Raw genomic sequence first — 16763 nt, 5'->3', positions numbered from 1 at the left:
AGCAAACATCAATTAGGCTATTTCATTCAAAAAAAAAAATCAAACAAACAAACACAACTTCATTTTAATAGACCATTACTATAGGGTTTAATACTAATAAACTATTTTTAACATTTTCGGTAATTAAAATTACATTTTACAACTCCTTAAGAAGCTTTGCACACTATGTCACGACTCTAAGAAATAACATAAAATTATATCCACAACTTAACGGCCCATTTTGGACCTTTCAATAGACTGAAAATTCATTTTTATTTTTTTAATACGAAAAAGAAACTCGTTCTATTTGCGGGCATGGGCATGGCCATATTCCAAATAAATGTCGACCAGCTCAATTGCTATTTGCTGGATACTCAAAATTTCACCCAAACCTACCGTTACGGCAAAAAAAAGGGCCATGCCCAACAAAGGGAAATTACTAAGCTGAACTGAAATTAGCATTCGACAAAGGCATGTCAGCACTCAGCAAAATCTGCAACCTCTAATCTATTTGTGTAACACTTTATTTATAAATGGGTATAAATTTAGTTATCCGTTGTCACATAACCATATCAGATGCACATTGCAATTCATATACTTATAATGTAATACATGTTGAATTTTTAATAGGCATAAAAAATAAATAATTGAAAATTGAAGAGTTTGAAACACTCAAGTTTCCATTCAACCTCCTCATCAATGAAAATCAATATATGTAGTTAAATTGTTAAAAGGACAATGTTAGTCTATAGCAAAATTCTTACTAACCAAAGCCATGCAAGTATACTTGCAAGCTGAAGTGACAAAAACAGCGACTGAGAGACATAGAGAAAGGAAATTAACAATGCAAAAATTCGTCGGATCGATATTGCATGAGTGTATTAAACAAAGAATGTGTCCCGAAAGAAGGGGGGAAAAGTGGTTATGACATAGAAAAAGCACATACCTAAACGATATATTCAGTAACTTAAGCTTCCTTCCTAGTTATCCTGCAATTGAACAACAATCAAGACGGTCAATATCAAAAGCAGTTTCTCAGCATAGAGAAAATTATATTATGTTATAACTGACCACAGTCGAGATAAATACCATTTCAGGTTCAACAAAAATATGCATTGATTTATTTAAAATATTAAGTGGAATGTATAATAGCCAATTCTACGAATTCACTAAGCATACCGTGTACCAATTCATCTATGTACCGGAATGTATATTTTCCACATAAAATATTTTACATATGGCGTATTGCATACCCATTCTCGTACTAGAACGTATCGTGCCCCATGTAACTATGATAATAGCATACACAAACCGATTTTCTCTAGGTCCATCAGGTGGACTGGAAGTGAAGAAAGGGAGAGAAATGCCAAAATTTACCTGAAACAATATATTCCCAGGGCATCCGTAATCTCATGGATGACAGATGTAGCAAAATGCAAGTAAAGTGTTCCTGTATTAACATTAGCAGAATCCAATCATCAGAGAAAATTTTGAGTTTTTTTGGGGTGTGAAACATGTTATGCAGATCCGAAAAGCAATAAGGTACTCTTAGTGATAGTTAGATCTGTTCAGACTATTCAGTGAAATTGTCTATTCTAGTTCCAGAGTTTAGAAACGGAGGAAAGACGCCAAGGCTCTTCCACATAAAGCTACCTTGCTATTATCTAAGATTTAGGTACAGCTGACCCTAACCTTATTTCTGCAGATACCCAACCCGTTCGGGTAGGGGAGAGAACAGAACGGGTTGAGCTACAGGTAGGGTCAGGTGCGAGTTTAGGCCTAATCCTACCTGCACCCTTGATATATTATACTCGTATAATGAAGTTGATGGGAATCAAATCCACACTCTCCATTTTATAAATGTATAATTTTATAATTTTAGGGAGATGAATGCTTAAATGATAACCAAGCTTGTCTGTGATACACGATAAAGTGGCCTCCTTACCCAACTTACCAATAGGGGTGTTCGCGGTGTAGTTTAGATCTGTTTTGAGTCAAAATTTCATTCGATCCGAACACTAATTTTACTTGCGGTGTGGTTTAAATTTGATAATTTTTTTTTAATCGGATCCAATTTCAAGGGTTTGGATTGAATTGAATTTGCGATTTTGTAAATTATATATATATATATATATATATATATATATATATATATATGAGACAAGTCTCAACACAAATTTTAAATAAATTTCAACAATATCTTAAACAAAACCAAAAATAACATAACAAAAGAAATAAAATTATATATTAGTTAAAATAAATAACTAAATAAATAAATAAATCTCATTTTGAATTCACATAATATTTACTAAATATAATATTTACTAAATAATAATAATACATGAATAACATAAAAATGTATAACAAATTGAACATATTATAAGTAAAATTTGAAATATAATAATAAAATAATAACATTATAACACATTGTGCAATTAGGATTGGATAGGATCGGTTTTGAGACGTAGATCCGAAATCCGATCCAATTCGTGCAGTTTGCCAAAAATAAAATCCAATCAAATCCAAATTAATGCGGTTTTAATCAATTTTCGATTTGGTTTGAATTGGATAAGCGATTTAGTTTAGATTGATTTGGATTTGACACCCCTAAATACAGGCCTCCTACTTATTTTTTAGGGTTTTCTTTGGATATATTCACTGGCAAGCTTTGATGTTTTTTTCTTTTCTTTCCCCCCTCCTTTTTTTTTTTTTTGTCTCTCTCTCTCGTATATTAGGCTATTGGTTTTAGCCTTTTAGGGAAGATATATTTAGCCTCTCTCTTGTACTTTCTTCCTTTATGCTTCCAAATTACATTTCATCTTTTGTTGCTGAAAAAAAAAAAGGTAGGTATACCTGAAAATGCACAGTAACCAAGAAGAACAAATCTCTCATCCACTAGAGGAGCCCTGTGAAAATATCAATGGATTTCTGTAAGAAGAAACCAGAGAAACTCATAAAAACACATAACGTACATTTAACAACTCAGTCATATCGCATACCCATCATTTAGCCGTGATGCAAGTGCATTAGCAATGGCGAATGGGAGATACAGGAGCGACTGTACAAGGCAAATAATGCTTCCATTAGGTATCAAAGAGACTCAACCAGGAAACACTTCAATGAAATCAGCTAAATATTTAATTTAGATAACATCGTTCTTTGTCATCCCACCTTCAATGGATTCGGTATCACTGATGAATCTCTATCTTGTACCATATCAACTAAAATGTGATAGATAAACTAAAATTTATCCATTAAAAATCATATTGAAAAGTGTATGAATAAGTTTCATGTTTTCACAGCAATTTTATCAATTTCTCATATTCAATGCACCAAGGAAAACTCTCATTTATTAGGGGAAGCATCTAGCCATTTGTAGGAATAACTTATGCACCTATCTAAATTATTCTCATTTATCATATCCTCCCATTTCATAAATAGAACACTCCAGTTTTGTCGGCAACTCCCTCAAAACATACTATAACAGTTAATATCCGGATGCAATTTATTTCAAACAGGCAAACAGCCCTAACTTGTAACCAAGGACTGAGACACAACATAATAGACATTAGACGATATCTAAGAATCTTAAGTTGCTTTTACTTTAAACTCCTGAATATAAGTGAACTTGCAGTTAAGACATTAACAAATGAAAGTTTAATTGCTTAAAATGTTTTTAAAAAAAAAGGTTGTATGTCAATATGCAGTGTTTGCGGTTTTAGGACTAGAGATACTAGCCAAATATGTTATAAAATCAAGTATGTTAAGAGAGTTAGTACGGATGTAAATCCAAATAAACAGCCTCAATACCATGCACATTCCAGTTTTCAAGCCTTTGGGTTCATCACATAAGTGGGACAAAATCATCCTTCCCTGCAAAAATTAAGCATTCCTCAGTGAAAAGTCAGATTTAAAGAGGAAAAACAGCAACACAAGGAAGCAGATATATTAAGTTGAGTCAGTGAGAAAATATAGAAGACCAGAGAGAAACTGAAATTACCATGGGCGCACTGAAACTACTAAAAAATAGAAAAACGTCAAATACAATTTCCATCATCTGGTTTACACTCTTGCCTTTCCAGCTAACACTATTAAAAAGATTTCGATGAATTTGTGTATTATGTCAGATTTGGCCATATCACACCGTTCATAACTACTGGTAGAAAATGCAACTATGCTCTTCAGCTTGCATATAAATATGATAAAATTTATTTTAATAAATAACATGGATAGTAAAGGCACTAAAGTTAACATATTGACAAACTTACACTAATAATATGCGAATGGCAACCAGTATGGAGTAACCTTAGAGAAAAAATTACAGAAACCCATTGATAAAACCAAGTTTCAATAAAGAATGTTTTACATTGTGCGGCTAGTGTACACAAATAAACAAAAATTTGAAACTTGCAGTGTTGAGAACCCCACAGCAAACCAAGAACATGAAAGACAGCTTATTTTTAGGTACTATATGCCCGAGATAGATACCAGAAGAATGATAGAACATAAATTTAGTACATATTAGAGCATGTGTTTGTTTCAGATTCCTGATCTGCAATCCAGCACCAATACAAACAATCCTTTATCAATTGCTCAATACATAACCGAAGTGATCTAAGACATTCTCAAAAGCATAACAAAGAGCATCGTTTAAGGAATTTTAAATTCAACATATTTAATTAAAATAAAAAATTGTGGCTTTCCGTTAATATTCTGACAGCCATCTACTCCTATGCAAATGGGTTCATCCTCCAGTTCGCTAAGAGTGGTAATACTAATGACTAATAACGAGCTAAAATGGACACCGAAAATATAGATAACAACAAAAGAGTAGTTTGTCATAAAAGGGAGATAAACAACCATTTATCAAATTTGAAAACACAGATAGCTCACCACAAGATATCCAAAAGTTAGTCCTGTTCCTATAATCACTAAATGTGGATAGCTCCTTATGATGTCCGATGGAGACAAATAATCCCTGACAGAAATCAGCCAAGTGTGATGATATGTTTGCAGTGTATACATTTCTTACAAATAAAACTGGTAACAAAAAATAGTCCATGTTTGAGTTATACCAGATAAGAACTCCTCCCACAAGCACCACAAATGGATAAAGCTGCCCATAAAGAAAACACGTCAATGAGGAAATCTGATTCAAAGAAAGAATATCAAACAGGAGAACATATTACCATTGCCAATGCAAGCGGCATGCTTCCGTTTCTTGCCTTCACAACCTTATGAACATTACAAACACTGCATTGGAACCAAAAGATGTTGAGCGTATTGAGAAGAGGGAGCAGTAATGGTTGTATCATAGGGTATGTGATTCAGTTTATACGTACTTGAATGTGACTGTTGGTATAACACCAAAAGCTATCATCAAAAACAATACCACTTTATATGTTGTGATCCCTGAAATCCAGAAAGCACAATATAAACCGGGCAATTATTTATCAAGAAAGAACCCACACGATGATAAACTTTAATCTATCCAAAGGCCGTGAAGCCGGGCTTATACTGGAAAACCAAATGGTATCCATCCTGCTTATTTGTTCTACACATAATTTGCTTCATTCCAGTTTATGGGATAAGTACAGCAGATGGGAATATAACTACTCTTAATAAGATTAATATGATCAGTTTCTAAATATTTGACAAGATTATCCTAACCACCACAGGAATTCCCACTAGTCTAGAAAACATGACAAGAAATCCGAAATTTTAAAGATGTAACTGAAACTATAAGGCAGTGTAAGAAGAAACATGAAAAAATTGGCATTCTAGACATTACAAATGAGACTACTATAGCAAAGGTCTTTACCCTCCCAAAAGATAATAAAACAAGATAAAAGTGCAAAAATTTAGACAACTCTGAAGACTTTATTCTTGACATAGAGGATTTCCCTACCATGGCTAACTCAAACTGAATGTGTTTTCTGTGCCTATATATGCCCAGATCACACGTTCAGAGACAACATCGGCAACCACCTAAACTGACAAGAACATAAGCAAAGACTTAAATAACAAGTTGATTAAAATCAGGAGACAGTAAAATTTGTTGAGACTGGTTTCAGATAGGAGGAAATGAGAAAATAAATACTATAAAATAATATGAAATATATTGATATGATTATGTTGTGGCAAACTTTGTTGAGAATGGTTTTAGATAGGAGGAAATGAGAAAATAAACACCACAAAATAATATGAAATATATTGATATGGTTATGTTGTGGTGTCTTACAAGAAAGGAACCCTCACCTCAACTTAAAATAATAGTAAAGTCCTAATCTAATCAGATAACGAAATAATGATGAGATGGTAGATATCAAACTAATACTACGAGATATTCTTTGATATGCTGAGCTACATGATAGAGACATTATAGGATATTCTCTTCATTTCTAAAAAAACTAATATCATAGAATAGACACCTTCGCGTGTACATAAAGCTGGCTCCAAATACATGTGAGGCCTTATGAAATATAAATAACAAAAAAACCTTTTTATAAGGTGCTCTTTACGAATTGGTAAGGCTCTATTTTGATAGATCACAAATAGCTTGAAGAATACAACATCAAACCTTTTAGGTCACTGATATAAAAATAATATCTGATATTGAAGAATAGCTTACCCTCAACAAAAGGCAACCAGTTCAAAAATGGGAAAGACTTTCCAAACTGTTGAGCCCACCACTCAGAACCTATATATAAATAATGATCACAACATCATTCATTTGGATGTTGTAAAAGCAATAACAATAATAATGATAAAGGATAAAGTATACTTTTTGTCCCTAAAATTTGCGATTTCTTTTAAAAATATCCCTAAGGTTTAGTTGCATTCAATTTTGTCCCTAACGTTTTCAATTTTTGTCAAAATTATCCCTAGACGTTCACTCCATGTAAAATGTTAGGGACAACATTGAAAACTTCTAGGGATAATTTTGACACAAATAAAAAAACGTTAGGAACAAAATTGAATGAATCGAAAACATTAGGAACAAAATTGAATAGAATTAAACATTATGGGTATTTTTGAAAAAAATCGCGAACGTTAGGGACAAAAAATATATTTTACCCAATGATAAATAAAAGTATATCAAAATCAAGGATAAGGCATACCAACAAAAGCAGTAAAGAAGTGGGCAACATATATCAGCATAAGACCCTCTGTAGGTCCATTTACAACTGGCAGTATAAGTGTATTGGTGAAAAAACTGCATCCAAGACAAAGGTTAAAAGAAAATCAATACAATAGTATAAACCAGAAAACAACATATAAGACTCGATCAAAAATTACTCCAAGATGCACTTAAAAAATTAAGATAATTAGGTAAAGTTGTTTTAGTACTTTTCCAGAGCTGGTGACAGTAGCTTCAGGAAAGAGGAGAGAGGGGGGGACTTTAAAAAAGGTCAGATCAACTGTTTTTTCCCCCTACGATTAAAGTAATTATCCAGATCGCAATACATTCCCATGAAAACAGGTACACGGTACGGGGTACGCCACCTGCCAGATATGGTACGTGGGGGTATACCTATTTGGTACAATTTCAGTACGCGTACGTTCAGGACCATGTGAAATACCATCATAGATTACTAAACCTACCTCTTTTTAGTTTCTTGTAAATTTGTTTTTGTTTTATCTTTTTCTAAATCCAAAGCCTAAACATCATCTTCCTAGTTATCTTTCACTGTGCATCAATTATCTTACGAGTCTTGCATGCAAACTAGCATCATTATTATCTCTATTTGTGACCCATAAGTAATTAGTTCCCTATCCATGGCGTTCCAATACACAGATGAATTGTGAAACCAGTACACGACACGTCGCCTAATTGGTGAATTCATCTAACAATTACATTTAACACTCGCATAATCATTTTCAAACAGCTTGCAAAGAAATGCAAAATGAAGGTTTTACCAATCAATCTAACTCAATTCAAACCAGCCTCTAATTCATACTCCATTAGATGCAACGTATAATATCAACATGAGTTTCTATTTCATGCTTCTCATATATTATATAGGAGTGAGAACCTCCACATTTTTGCTTGAACAAACCCTCTTTTTTGTCTTTCCTGATTCAATTTTTTAATGTAGAGCAAGATTGTTATTTCTTTTCACTTACTATTTACTACTCTAGCTTATCTCATTTAATTAATATCAGTCTTCAGTCTTCACTACTTATCTCTGCATGAATATTATTCTTTTTTATTTTACTTGAATATTATATAATTATAAAATTTTGCAACATTATTACAAGAAGGAATAAAGATTAATGCTACATAATATCATTATACAAAACAAATAACATATACTACATATTTCACAAGTGGTCACTATGGTGCACTAAATAATTTAGACAAAAACATAAATGAATACAATATCAGTGTGAAGTTTCAAAAGAAATGCTAACTAATATAAGAGTTTAATTTCGATGTACTGATAGTGTAAACCAACCACATCAATTCTTTTGGAAGACTATTCACACAGTCAATGCAAAAACTAGTTATTTTTCTAATATAACATTACATGAATGGATGTAAATTAAACTATGAGTTAGTGTAAAACTACTTTACCATATCAAAATTAAATTCTTAATATAATTACATTAGTTTTCTAATTTCACATAAACTTATAAAATAGTGTTGTAAATTATTTTTAGTATCATACAATCTAAATGACTGGTAAGTTTTTCAGTCATGGTAGTGACTTTTTAAATCATTCAGATTTCTTCAATTAGGTATTTCATCTAAATATATGAATAATTTGACAATAATAATTATTTATGGCTGTTATGAATAATATTCTCTTAAATTAAAATTAAAATATATTTATGCTTTATAGAACATGTAAAGAATTTATATGATTTTCTTGAGAAAAAAATTTATTTTAATTACCGGAAACAACATACATCATACTAGAAAGCAAAATAAAAAAGAAAAAACGGGGGCAGTGGTTCAAAAATATAAATTTATATGAATTCGAAATTTACGTAAATTTAGGGATTAAATAAAATTTTGGTCTCTACGAAATAGCCGTTTTCAGGTTTTAGTCCTAAAAAAAAAAAAAAGATTGGCTTTGGCACAATAAATTTAAAGGTTGTCTATTTTGGTCCCTGCAGTTAGTGTGCTTCATTAAGTAATAACATGGCAGGTTAAATGTTGACATGTGATGTTTTGACATGCCGACATTTTAATTTTCCATGTTAACAGTTAACCTACCTCATCAACACTTGAGAAGAAAATATTTATGTAGATATAAATATTGAAGAACAAGTATTAACAAAGTGAAAGATGACCTACAGTAATGCATGTGAATGAAATAAAATTACTATACGATAATTCATGAAAGAGAGGAGGGTTTTTATACTTTTATGTGTCCAAAGTAAAGCATAAAACATAATAAACTTACTGCTCCCAGGTTGCACCATAAAATGTAATTGCAGATATCAACCAGAACCAGAAAGTACTTCTTCCACACATGGCTGTGCTCCCAAAAGCCAATGCTTCAAACTGAAAAGCAGTTGACACAGATGATTTCTTAATGTTTCTTTTAGTTAATGGTTTAGAAATAATAGCAAAAGCTAAAAGACACATACTGTGCAAGCAAGTGCATCGCACCCTGAAATGAAGTAGTGTGCCTTTGTTAGTAACTAACATATGTGCATTATGAAAAAGAAATGGGATAAAACCAAAGTGCTGAAAAATTACCATGATCAAACAGCTCCCCTAATGGGCTTGAAGAATTTGTTCGTCTAGCTTGCTTCCCATCAACAGCATCAAATGTCTAAGCATATACATATCAAATTATCAGCAATAATCTACGATAAGAGAATTAATTACCTTGTCTTCCATAGATAAATTATAATAGTACTTCACATTTTTTGGAAAGACAATATCCACTTATTTATTAGGATAAACTACACATGAAATGCGCAACCTAGTTTATATAATTTATTAGGATTAAACACCCAGCATCTGTTTAGTTTAAAGTTCATGTTTATACGGGATATCCCCTCAGAGACATGTTGAGAGATCAGAAAGCGATGTTTCATAGATGGATCATTTTTTGCTTGCTTTTGTATAGGGGAAGTATTATCCCCAGTCTTCATGCACCTTATATGACAAGTTTTCTGACAATCATGTTTTATGGGGTAGGATTAGATCCCTAGCATGTATATGGTGTAAAGCTCATGGTCTTTATAGAGGATTTTCCCTCCAAGACATGTTGAGAGATTGAAAAGCTATGCTTTATAGAAAAGTGTTGTTTTGTTTTGCTTTTGTAAAGAGGAACCCTTATCCCCAATTTTATTAGCCTTCTCCTCTAAATGAAATTCTTCTTATGTGGGGAAAAAAACAGTATTATCCCCAATTTTGTCTTATTGTTCTTCCCACTTTAATGGAATTCTTCTTTAACCCAAAAATTAAAAAAAAAAAAGGAAAAAAAAAAGTAGAAAGTCCTTGTAGGAAAGAGAGAAGTATATATTCATTTTTTCTACAACGTTGTATCAAATAAGAGGGACATCAATTGACAAACATGATTCTAATATAAAAAAATGCTGATAATACAATCAATCACAAACATAAACAGCTTCAGCTTATAACTGGAATCAGACAAAAGTAAAATTATGAAACAATACCACAGCCATGACAATCTAGAAAGCAAATATTACATGCATGAAATGGGTGTAGATTTGTGATCATATATAAAACTTAATGTGTTTGTTCATGATCAAGATGGCAAAACAAGGCTGACCACCATTAAAACTGAGTAGAATAATCAAAAGGGCAAAGAAATGAACAAATAAGAGGACAACCGTACCTGGTATAGAAAAAGAAGCAGGCCATGCGCAAAATTAACCCATCTCGGTGGAGCTGTATCCAATTGAGGTGAGTATATCTGAATAATTAATAAATAAACTTAAGCATAATGGACCTAGGAAATAACCATTCAATGTTCCAATCCAAACTCTTAAAAGCTTTGATAGAGAATAGTGAGAATATTTCTAGATTACTGTTGCATGGCTTTAACGCCTATGCAATGGCAGGATTCATCAAGATTTGCTTAATTGGGCTTATTAGTTTCGGAATTTGGGCTCATAATATAAATACCAGTATTTGACTTAGCCATTTGGACAGATAAAGGTATCAAGCTAGTTAACTCAGTTCCACTTACATAGCCAAGCAATGCAGACAGTAGCAAGAACATAAATCCTGTAAGAGTGATCTGCAGCCAAAGAACAAACACATTATCAGTGGAAAGATAAAGCTTGTTACAACAAGAATAACAATTACAGATAACACTTTAGTTATGAAGGAAGCAGAAATTGCACCATGTTTGGACTGCAAAGAATCCCAGAATGCCAAGATGCCCAGAGATGTGAATTCATCAGAGAAAAACTATGAGTTAGTGTAGCTCAGTATTGAAACTTGAAATTCTGAAAATACTAAATGACATCATTGCCGAATAGTAAATGTAAATATTGTCATCTCCATCAGTAAAATACCGTATGTGGCTATGGCCTTAACATATAAAATTCAAACAAAAATGTGCTTACAAGCTACAACTATATAGTGAAATATTCAAATGTTACAAGCACTGTGAGCTGAGCTTCCTGAATCTTAGATGTTAAGCTGTTTATAGCTCGTAAGTCATGGAAGGATTTCCAACAAATGTCATCATTTAACCACTATTACCACAGCCATTCAGGAATTATTTATTACACTAACCTGCTAGAACAGGAGAAGGAATAAGGAACCTATTTATCCATTACAAAACGGAAGGCCAATGACAGGATACATGATACGGTAAGTGCCTTTTTGGTATATTCTACCACGAAATACTCTTAACTTCTAATGATGGTTAGTTTATATTTTAAAGCTTGAAAGAACTTCATATAAGTGAACACATCAAATAATTAAACTACTCATTCTTATAAAAACCAAAATCTTAAACACCAATTCTGTATAAAACTGGGAGATATGAGATATCCTATGGCTAGTGTTAACTTCGTCTACATTTTTATTCAGACAAATAATGTAGTATAAGGTTACGCTGAATACACAATGATATATTATTATTATATATACTTTATAAAAGTTCCTATAGTTAGATCCAGCACTCAATCTGTCAAATGAAGTTCATACTAGGATCCATCATCCTTGAAATGAACAGATATTTTTTTATTATAACTTAACTGATAACAGTGAGAAATTATTAGTTCAAATTAAAAAGCATATAAAATTACTCACGGCATCCACAGCGGGAAAAAATTAACAAAGCGGCTCCAAAAGGGCTGCAGTACATATTTGGCAAGGTACGAATGATCTACGCCACTATATTTGTATCGGTGCAGAGCTTGAACACCATGAGCCCCAATATAAACCATTCCTTCTTATCAAACTTTGAATTATGCTTCAAAGGCCAGCTATGCCGTATCCAACCTGCTAAAATTTGAACAACAACATGGTAACTAAATAAATATATATGAATTTTCAAGATACCCATGAACACAAATGAGAAATGAGATTGAATTTCAAGCTCCAAAATCAAGTTGAATGTTTATCGTTGGCGAAAGAATGAGAAGTTGCAGGAACATTGAATTTACCCTTACAATAATATGAAAAATGAAATCAATTTAAAGTTATGTAGGAGACAGGGGGAAAAGGCAGTATAGTTTACAAAATAGTATGGGAAACAAACAGATCAAACAAAAAAAAAAAAAAACGGAGCAGAATAAACGGGAAATAACTAAACAATACTTTCAATTAATACTCAAAACAAACAGGGAATCAAGGAGCTTAAACAGTAACGCATAGTCGCATAAGAAACGCAAGGATTTCTTATTTCTATTTTCAATTGGCAAAGTTATTAGAAAGAACTAAAAGTCTCTGAATCTTTGAGACCCATAGCTATCAGCAGCTTAGGGTTTGGCAAAATTGTACAGTGCAATATGTTATTTACATATTAATAATCTGTTAATAGAAAAGAATACAATATTTTACTGTTATCTACTTATCTTCATTAACACAAAAGTATATAAATGACTGCTAAAAGAATGGATCAACAAACAGATTAATGTAAGCCACATCTCAATCTCAACTCACTTATGAAGTTATGATCCCTTTTATTAGAAGTAAAAATCATAACAGTAATTATATGAAGGAAATTGATTTTCATTATCTATACAACCTATCCGATCTGAACCATAGTCCCCTCGACATACAAACCAGTAACTAGAACAGCAGAGAATGGGAAAGAAGAAAAAAAAAGGGGGAAAACAGAAAAGAAAAAAGAATGCTTAAAGCAACTGTCACAGTAGAAATAGATCAATTATAAGTTCAATTTAAGGAAAATTTTGAAAGCAAGAAACCAATTGCGCCATAAGTAACCTACTGCTACTACTAATGTTTCTTTCGAATGCTAATACCGAAAAATCTAGCATATAAGAGTTGTTATAGTTCTTGCTGAGAGCAAAGTGTAAAAGGCTAAGATCAAAGGGGAAACGTTTGAGGGAGAATGAAACTGGGATCCAAAAAGCAGAAGCACAAGGTGTTACCCTTTTCAAGTTGAAAAATACAAATATTTTTATAAAATAATAAAAGCTTGGATGATAACAACGAAGCTTCTATTCCACCATCAAGTATGCTTCAAGGTGAGCGAGAGAGAGAGAGAGAGGAAGCAAATTAGTTTTAAGTAAGAGAAGGAAAGAATGGAACCTGGGAATATCGGAGCTCTTAGTGGTGGAGGCCACTTGCTAGGAGAAGAGGTTAAGTGAAGGAACTAGACTGGTGAGAGAGATGAAGAACGGAGAAGACCAGGGTGGAGAGGGAAAGCGGGGGGCAAGAGAAGCGGAAAGGGGGGTCTGAAGAGCGTGCACGTTTTGGAAGTTTGCCAAAAACATTGGAATACGGTATCATCGTGTAATAGAATAGAATCATCACTCCACTTTAGTCTTAACTTTTTCAACATCAAAATTTGTTTAATACTATATATTACTTTTTTTTACGTAAAAAATCTTTGGTGACGATTCTATAATAAAATTTTTTAGCTTTTTTTCGATATTAATAAATTAAATGATAATTTTTAATATATTTAAAAAAATTGTACTATTTTAAATTTATTAAATTTATAAAATTATATATTTTCTAAAATTTAAATTAAACTACAAAATTTAGTTTTTATTAATTTTGATCTTTAATATTTTATTTGAATCTTAATAGAATATTTTTTTATTAAGAATAGTAAAAACTATGTAGAATAGCTGAGCTATTTTTTACTATTCCAATTCCTTCACAATGTTTGTGAAATTAAGGTAAAAATATAAGTTTCTAACGTCGCTTACAAAAACAACGAAAATGAGAAATAATACATAAAATGCTAAGTATTGTTGTGATAAGTATGAATAATGTAGATGATCATTAATAACGTAAATGATTCAATATTTTTATGGTAGAATGTTCATATTATCAAGAGAGCCTTCATTTAATGAAGGTTGAAAATGTAGATCTTATTCATGTATAAATAGGAGGTTAATCGTCCGTTAATTATACACTACAATCAATAAGAATTCTCTTTATCTATATTCTCTATGTACAAAATTCTTCCTCTCTTTCTTTCTTTCATACGCTCATACATATATATAAATATATAAGTATCATATTTTATATTGAAATAGTAATTGTGGTTAATATTGTTATCCAATTATATTTCTTTACTTTATGTTTGTTACCTCTTCCTTATTTATTTATTTATTTTACAACACGTTATCAGCACGAAGCTCTAACAAAGTTTTAGGAAGACTTTAGGTAACAAATTTTTATTATGTCGAAACTATTTCATCTTGAATATAATACTCTTGATATATTTAGAAATAAATTTTTATCATGGATATAGATGTTGAAATCCATTTTGATTCAATGCATCTTGAAGATACCATTAAAGCCGAAAATAATACATCCCAGAAGGATAAAAGTCAAGGCCATGATTTTCCTTCATCATTTTGACAAATGATTGAAAAATGAATATCTCACATTAAAAGATCTTGTAGATCTGTAGAAAGACTTTGAAGAAAGGTACAATCATGTGATACTTCCTCAAGCCTGATATGTTAGAAAAAAATTTCTTGACCTTCCATGTCTCGAATGTGCTCCTGCAACAGCAGTATCGAGAAAAAGAATTTTAAAATATTCTGAGTTAATTTCTTGCTTTCTTGTTGCTGAACGCAACAATGAGTTACTTCTAAGGAATCATGAAGCGCATCCAGTTGGTGCCACCCCATTTCCTAAAGTAAATGCGGCAATTAACCCCGAAGAGGTAAATGGTAAGATTTTGATAATAAAAAAATTATGGAAGGAAAAGAAATTATGCCCACAAGAAATATCTCACCATAAGTGGGATAAAGAAAGAAATAATGGGCAAAGTATATCAATTGAGGATAAATGCTTTCGTTGTGGTGGAAAGGGCCATTGGTCACGTACATGTTGTACCCCAAGGCACCTAGTTGATCTTTATCAAACATCCTTGAAAAGGGATGACAAAGAAAAGGAAATAAATTTTGTTTCAAATGATGAAAATTCTACCACTCATTATGATGTATCTAATTTCTTTAAGGATTCTAAAGGAAATTTTGCCTATTTGATCAATAATGGAATAGTTTGATATATGTATGTGTTTGTTAAGTATTCATGTGAATAATTTTACAATGCATGTACTTCTACTCATTTTATTATTATTATCATTTGTTTTTTGAAGAAAAATGGCAAGGACATATTCTGAAGATATTTGCCTTGAGGATAGTACAAGTTCGCACACTATTCTTAAAAGTGATATATATCTTACCCATCTTGTACCAAAAGAAGAATATGTTAATACTATTATTGACTCGGGCAATGTGATAGAAGGCTCCGGAAGAGCTATAATTTTGTTTTCTGGAGGAACAAAATTCATAATAAATAATGCACTATTGTCTACCAAGTCTCAAAGAAACTTGTTGAGTTTTAAAGATATTCGCCGAAATGGATATCATATTGAGACTATGAATGAGGAAAATTATGAGTACTTATGTATCACAACTCATGATTCAAATAAGAAAGTTATATTAGAAAAATTACCCTTACTTTCATCTGGGTTATATTATACTAAGATTAGTGCAATTGAATCACATGCCACTGTAAACCAGAAGTTTACTAACCCAAATGAATTCATAACTTGGCATGATAGATTGGGTCATTCGGGAACAACCATGATGAGGAGAATTATTGAAAACTCTCATGGACATTCACTAAAGAACCAGAAGATTCTTAAAATTAGTGAATTTTGTTGTGCTGCATGTTCTCAGGGAAAGTTAATTTTAAGGTCATCACCAGTAAATATTGGATTTGAGTCCCCTGAATTCCTAGAAAGGATTCAAGGTGATATATGTGGACCTATTCATCCACCATGTGGATCTTTTAGATATTTTATAGTCCTAATAGACGCATCTTTGAGATGGTCACATGTGTGCTTATTGTCTTCTCGGAACCTGGCGTTTGCGAGATTACTAGCTCAAATCATTCGATTAAAAGCACAATTTCCAGAAAATCCAATCAAAACAATTCGTCTTGATAATGCTGATGAATTTACTTCCCAAGCTTTTGATGCTTATTGTATGGCTAATGAAATAAGTGTTGAACATCCAGTAGCTTATGTTCACACACAAAATGGGTTAGCAGAATCACTTATTAAACGCCTCCAATTGATTGCTAGACCCTTGCTTATGAGAACAAATCTCCCAACCTCGGT

General features: G+C 32.0%; 1 protein-coding gene across 2 annotated transcripts; it reads right to left on the bottom strand.

The window, feature by feature from the left end:
- Positions 1–641: 641 nt before the first annotated feature.
- Positions 642–13936, bottom strand: LOC130981872 (choline/ethanolaminephosphotransferase 1-like). Of its 2 annotated transcripts, none has more exons than XM_057905612.1 (19): positions 13700–13936; positions 12233–12424; positions 11314–11323; positions 11157–11207; positions 10803–10880; positions 9692–9767; positions 9580–9602; positions 9393–9493; positions 7101–7195; positions 6611–6679; positions 5322–5391; positions 5169–5232; positions 5055–5095; positions 4873–4957; positions 3790–3852; positions 2979–3037; positions 2833–2885; positions 1357–1429; positions 642–968 (listed from the first exon to the last, which is right to left on the bottom strand). In XM_057905612.1, exons 2-19 carry the CDS (start codon positions 12367–12369, stop codon positions 947–949), a joined length of 1170 nt encoding a protein of 389 aa, XP_057761595.1. In that variant the 5' UTR covers positions 12370–12424; positions 13700–13936; the 3' UTR covers positions 642–946. The 2 variants fall into 2 exon arrangements, with proteins under 2 accessions (XP_057761595.1, XP_057761596.1); XM_057905613.1 differs by having other exon boundaries at positions 12233–12427; positions 13700–13923.
- Positions 13937–16763: the final 2827 nt, after the last annotated feature.

This window comes from Arachis stenosperma, chromosome 5, assembly GCF_014773155.1.
Source record: "Arachis stenosperma cultivar V10309 chromosome 5, arast.V10309.gnm1.PFL2, whole genome shotgun sequence".
NCBI lineage: Eukaryota > Viridiplantae > Streptophyta > Magnoliopsida > Fabales > Fabaceae > Arachis > Arachis stenosperma.
The sequence above is the reverse complement of the archived record's forward strand: the minus strand, read 5'-3'. Positions and strand labels throughout refer to the sequence as shown.